The 6,732-nt window shown below is 39.1% G+C and overlaps 1 protein-coding gene across 1 annotated transcript; it reads left to right on the top strand.

The window, feature by feature from the left end:
- Nucleotides 1-1,580: 1,580 nt before the first annotated feature.
- On the top strand, nucleotides 1,581-4,371 carry LOC105621784 (neuroguidin). Its single transcript, XM_012203237.1, has 4 exons — nucleotides 1,581-1,589; nucleotides 2,850-3,381; nucleotides 3,916-4,266; nucleotides 4,346-4,371. The coding sequence occupies exons 1-4, from the start codon at nucleotides 1,581-1,583 to the stop codon at nucleotides 4,369-4,371; spliced, it is 918 nt and encodes a 305-aa protein (XP_012058627.1).
- Nucleotides 4,372-6,732: the final 2,361 nt, after the last annotated feature.

Here is a 6,732-nt window from a genome sequence, read left to right as displayed (position 1 = left end):
TTTCAAGAAATGCGAACAAAAAATCATCAATTGTATACTTCGAAATTATGTGAAATTACAAAAATGAGCAAATTCACTAAAATATTCATAATTTAATCCATATCTAGTGAATTTTCTTACTTTTGTAATTTTTACCTCATTTCACAATCGATTCTCAGTCGATATGCTTCTCGGATATCATATTATTCTTGTTGTTTACCGAATGTTAAACAACCGAACGTTAGGATGATATGACAAAGAGCACCCAGATGGAAATCCGAACGCAACCTTCGAACGGAGGATCAATTATGTATTTTGAAATAAAATAAAAAGAACAAAAGTGAGCAAATTCACTAGAATATTTATAATTTAATTGGTCAATACTTAGTAACCTTTACTCACTTTTGTAATTTTCACCTCATTTCAAAATTCACAATTGATCTACAGACCTTAGGAAACGAGATGATATTTACAAAAGCGAGTAAATTTATTATTAGGATATTCATAATTGATCTGTTCGACTTGCTTACACTTTTTTTACACGTAAAAAGAGAGATAGATATATATTTGGCGCTGAAAAGAGAGAAAACAAAGAGGCTATTAGTGTAAAAAATGTAAGCAAGTCGAACAAACCTAATTTTATTTAATTATAATATTTATAATTTCAATATCTAATAAATTTGCTTATTTTGTAATTTGCATCTTAATTAATAATGAAGTCAATTATGGATTTTAAAATAAGATGAATATCACAAAAGAGCAAGTTCATTCAAATATGCAAAAATTTTTGAATTTTCAGAAATTAAACATAAAACTCGATTTCTCTCCATTTTTCTCGTCTTTAAAAAGAAAAAATGAGAGTTTTGTGTCTATCGGGCCAATCGAGTCAAAACGATAAAAAGGTCATGAATTCACCAATAACAATTCAAGTTTCTCAATGCCAATGGCTTAATAAAGTTGGTAGAAATGAGATCAACAGAAGTGCCAATATTACAAACATCTGCGCCATCTCGACAAGAATGACGAGATGACACGTCGTTCAGCACCGGGAGAAAGAAAAAGGCAAAAAAGAGAAAAGGAAAGAAAAAAGAAAAAAACAACTCTAGACAGGAAGTCGTCCGAATACGACGACAGAAGCACAGAGATAATCAAGGATTTCCACAGTCTCGTCGTGTCCATCACAAATCGCAAAGTTTCAGTCGATCCGTAACGATCCATCAAATTGACAATCATATTTTCGTCCCAAGGATGCGCGATCGCGTTTCGAAGATGGCGCCGCTTCTACCTTTCGTCATATAACCGGAAGTGCCGCCTCGTTGAGACTCGGAAAACAATTCTCTCGCGCGACGAACGCCGACGTTCACCGTGTCGCGGAGGCGGAAAAATCCTGCGGCAACAATCGAGCGGAAAAAACTCGCCGAAGATCCATCATCGCGCATCCTAGGGACACTCGTGACAGTCGCTCGGCTGACCAGACTTTTCCTGTGCCGAAAAAATATACCCCCCCGAAAAGGAAAATATCGTCCCACGTGGGGACTCGTTTAATTACAAGTTACGTTGTTTGGATATGCGTCTGTCCGGCTGATTTTTCACGCGGAAGGATGGTGCAGGTGAGTGGCGTGTCGTCCGCGCGTTATCTTCGCACGATGCGGCCGAACCGCGCGATATTCGTCGCGTTTTTCTGCCCGTGTCGCCGTCGGGAATTTTTGATTTGTTTTTTTTTCCCTCCGCTGTCATCCATTAGTAAATAGGAAAGATGGCAGCAGATTATTGCGCTTTTTTCCCCCGTGCCTTCGGTCCCGGGCGGACATTTTTCCCGGGTCACCGCAGCAGCCCGGGGCGAGTTTCGCGACGTAATTACCATCGAAATCGCCCGCCGAGCGCGTTTCCACGCATGGGACACGCCGCGCGGCCACCGTTTTCTCTTACCTTCCTTTCTTTTTGAATGAAAGCTCGCGATCGCCGGGACGTACGTATTGCCCGCACGGAATCGCCGCGTTCCGCGCGAGACTCGCCGCTCGCGTGGGCGTTTCGCCAGGAGAACGTTCCGGCGGTTTCGTGCCTCCGCTTAACCTCGCCATCGCGCGGGAAAGTGTCCGCGATACGTAAATAAACGACGTAACGCGCTCCGATTCTTTCGCGATCGCATCGGAAGTCGCAGTCAGTAGCGGCGATGATCGTAAGATTATTATTCCTATTTTTTTTAGGGTGCTTTTGGTTTCCACCAAGAATTATTTTATCTTGTCACAAAGTATATTTTATTTAAGAGCATATTTTATTCGTCCTGGCAACGTCCCTAGGAAATTCAGAAGATATAAGAATGCTCTTAGGATGTTTGAAGGATGTATTTATAAAACTGTTCAAAAGACAGAAACCTCTTCTTAGGATGTTTAGACTTAGGATGTAGAGTCCCACTTGGATGTCTTTTATCCAAATATGAACATCCTGGAAACATCCATAGAACATTAGAGAATCTTCTGAATATCTGTTAGATCTTAAAGGTCTGTGGAGAATCTGAATGTCCTTGGACATTCAGAGAATATAAAATACGTCTTTAGGATGTTCAGGAAACATAGGAATATTTTTAGAATGTCCTGTGGATGTCTTTAAGACTTCCTCTGAAAGTCTGTGTTGTATGGCTTGTCTAACATTGGCAAACAAGGATATAATGATTTACTATGAATGCTTTCATGCTTGATAACACAAATTGATGCTAATATTATTCTGTCTTTATTATTCGTTGAATGTCAAGAAAAATAAAACGATATGTCTGTGTGTCACTAAATGGAAAGCATCCACACTGTGTTATCTTGTGTCTCTTGCTAAAAAATGTCTTCAATTATTTTCTGACAACCTGTTTGCTTTCGTAGGCTATCGATGAGATGGAGCAGAGGGACCTCCCACAGGCATTCCGCTTGCTGGGAGAGATGAATGCCAACGTCCTCCAGGTGAACCAGGTCGTGGACAACATGCTGATGCGAGTGAAGAACGGCGAGATGTCAACGGACAAAGGCCTCAGCTTCCTGGAGATGAAGTATCACATGTTGCTCTCATATCTCATCAACCTGACCTATGTCGTCTTGAGAAAATGTTCTGGCGAGCGCATTGAGGGTGACCCATCGATCGACCGTATGATCGAGATTAGGACTGTCCTAGAGAAAATCCGACCAATAGATCACAAGCTTAAGTACCAAATAGATAAACTCGTCAAGACAGCGGTGACTGGTACCATCAATAGCGACGATCCCAGTAATTTCAGGGCAAATCCTGACGCACTGGTCGCCAAGCTCGACAGCGAGGACTCTGATAGTGATCAGGAGGAAGATGACAATGTCAAATCAACGCAACAGTCCAGGAAATCTAACGTTTATGTACCGCCAAAACTCGCTGCGGTGCATTATGGTCAGTTCTGGATTATGAGAAAATTTTTAACTTTATATATCACATAGAAACAATATTTAATTTGTTAACATTTTCTATATGATGGTCATATAATTTTACACGGTTCATTTCGTTTCTGGACTAATCTTAAATTTGTTTTTGGAAAGAACTGTATTCAGTTTATGTTCCTTGCTAGAAAGTTCCCATAATTTGTTGTATTTATTGAATAACGTGTACTTCACTAACGATTAAAAAAAATTACAAGATTAAAAAGAAAAAAGCTGGAGGCACTATTATTGCATCATTATGTATTCATGTATAATAAATCATGTATAAAAAATTATTCTATATTTCTTTTTATAGTTAAAATAATTAAATGCCTGAAAGGCCAGTATGGGATAGCAGGGAACATGTTGACAATCTAAGCATCCAATAAGTTGCTTGTTAAGCAACTTATAAATTGTTAATAATTTGTTAATAATTTGTTAATAATTGTTAATAAATTGTTTCCTTTCTTATTTGCTCGTTGATTCTTGAATCTTTTAATTTCTCCAGATGGCGACGAAACAATGGCGGAAAAGATCCGCAAGGCCGGCGAGAGAGCTCGTAGACGCGCCGTGTCGAATACAGTGCTGCGGGAACTGAAGGAGGAATATCTGGATGCGCCTGTGGAAGACAGTCAGGGTCTGAGCGAGAAGCGAGCGATTCTGGTGCGTGAGGACAAGCGGAAGATCGAGTACGAGGAGAATTACATGACGCGTTTGCCCGTCACCAAGCAAGAGAAGCACAGACGTCGCCAGATGACGACTCTGGGCACTCTCGGCGATGAGATCACTACTTTTGGGGAGTCATCCACCAAGACCGCCAAGAAGAGAAAAGCTCAGAGGAAGGGCAAGGCTAAAAAGAGTAAGAGATCTTCTGTGCGTTAGCTCCATGCAAACTGTGTCTCTAAACAGGATGCTAAAATTGAGAATTTACGTTGCAGGTTTCAAGAAAAAACGGCATCATTAAGAACATGATGAAGACGGCTCTGGGACTTTGGACGAGATCCTGGAGTTTCATACAGCATTAACGATTAAGGTAAAAGGTAAAAAAAAGAAAAATAAATTTACTCGACTTCTTCTTCGAAACAAAAGCAGATGCCACTAATACTCGTTATTAAGTTAAGCTAAAGATAACATCGTAACATCTAGTAATAAAAAAAAAATGACAACGTATGTCGACGGTGAAGTAAAAATAGCACGATGGTAATTTATTACTGTATAAGACATACTAATGGTCGTGTAATTGATAATTCTAGTTAATAATGATTTTAATCTTTAACTGTTGTCTGAGAGATCAATTTTGATCTGTGGAGTTGAAAGACGAGATCCATCGAGAAAATCAGTATTTCACGTGAGTGTGAATGCGACGAGGAACAACGTCGAAGTAACGATGGCACATACGAGCTTAATGGAAATTATGTGTCGTAATAGCGTAATATTGTATTGTAATGTTGGATCGAATAGCGAACTTAACGGCTCCAGGATTGAAAATTGTGAATTACACGTAAAAGTTGAAAAGCAGAACATTCCTCTGCTTTATTTTGAAATATTCTCCGGCTACATAAGAACGATGGAAGGAAGAAGGAAATCAGTAAAAACATAGCAGGAGAGACGATATTGAATTAATTGTTAACAAAAAGCGTAAAAATCACAAGACATTCACAGCAAAAACGCGCAGAAGTTACAAAACTTGAGATTTAGAAAGAAAAAAAGAAGATAAAAGAGGAAAAAATCTTTAGAAACTGCACGCACTCGGCGCAACTTCTGAGAATAAATTTTGGAAAGCACTTTGGAAAAACACGCAAAAAAAAGAGAAAAAAGAGAAACGATATTTCATTGATATCGCATGTCTTAGGATTTTCTCGCTGTCTTAGAGTAGTGAAGTAGTTACTAGTTTTACTATATTATATGTATGTTTCGTTTGTGTTTTTCCCCTGGTGAAACTGTTGAGGCTATTATAAACATTTGAATGTGAGTCATGTTTTTACGTTAAGTCTCATTTGTCTTTTTATTATTACAATGTGCTTGTGCATTGTATATCTGTTGTTTTTGCGTTGGTTTTAAGTCGTTAAACTTATATTGATGGTAATATAAGGATAACACGAGCGTGTCAAAATTCAAAATTGTCGTCATGTTCTCAGATTTGATTTCCATTGACCGTTTATTTCATTTCTCAGAGGGAGAGAGAGAGGGAGCTTGGCATATTACACAGTAATGGATAGAAAGAACGAAGGAACGAACGAACGAAGACTTTGGGTGAATATCACTTCTGCAAGCTTGATAAATAGGAATATTTGTATAATCAAGTCGGGAGATTGAGAATCGCATTGTTGATTGTAACTCTTCCCCCCTTAAATAAGTTGCATTTTTTTTTAACATTTTTAGACTCTTCCTTGTTTCGTCATGGCGTCCCGACGAAAGATGTTTCTTTAATGTACTCTTTAAATTCTTTGGAGTGAAATCTCACTCGAAAGAGTGAAAATTGAGCCAGTCTTGAAAAAGCTCAGACTTCGCTAATATAAGATTAACTTCATACTCTCGGTTTAACTTACTATTTATCTTTAATTCTATGAACTCTAGAATTAGACAAAGGATAAGTTGGACCGAAATTAAAGTTGATTACGTTTGGTGAAACTGGATCTAAGAATGAGATTTCACTTTTCAGAGTGGGATTCATTCTAAAAGTTTTAGAGAGTAGCGAAGTTGAGCGACACATATTATTCTATGCAGAGAGTACATGTGTTAGATATATGCGTTACTATGTAGTCACATTGCTCACTCCATGCAGAAGTGATCCCACCCTTCCAGTTTGCCCTTCCCCTCTGCGAGAGAGGCAACTTAACTCGGTTCGCTTGCGTATGCTGGCCAAGGGCTCAACCATCCATAGATATTATATTTTTTACAGAAGTGTTCATAGATTGAGCCAACTTGGCGCGGCGCCGACGATGTGTCGCACGCCTCCCCCTCTCCTCGACGATCTGTGAAGACGATTAATTAAAGAAAAAAAAAGAAAAATGTGATAATGATTATTCATGAAGTAATAGTTAAAGAGAAACTTAAACAAAATAGCACAATCGCTGGGCATTATTTACAAAGTGCTAGCAAGCCTAATGTCAGCAGCCTTGTCGTATTTGGTATTTAAAAAAAAATGAAGTTGAAAAACGCCGAATTGCGGACGGATTTTTTGCGGAACATCCGAACGTTTTCTGGAAAGATGAGCATATACACACGCGCGCGCTCGTTATCGATACGGGATTAATTCTTGGGTGCGCGCGTGTGGGGAGAGAGAGAGAGAGAGAGAGAGAGAGAGAGAGAGAGGAAGAAAGAA

This window comes from Atta cephalotes, assembly GCF_000143395.1.
Source record: "Atta cephalotes unplaced genomic scaffold scaffold00037, whole genome shotgun sequence".
In the NCBI taxonomy this organism is placed as follows: Eukaryota; Metazoa; Arthropoda; class Insecta; order Hymenoptera; family Formicidae; genus Atta; species Atta cephalotes.
Note: the sequence above shows the minus strand (reverse complement) of the source record. Positions and strands in the feature narration are given on the sequence as shown.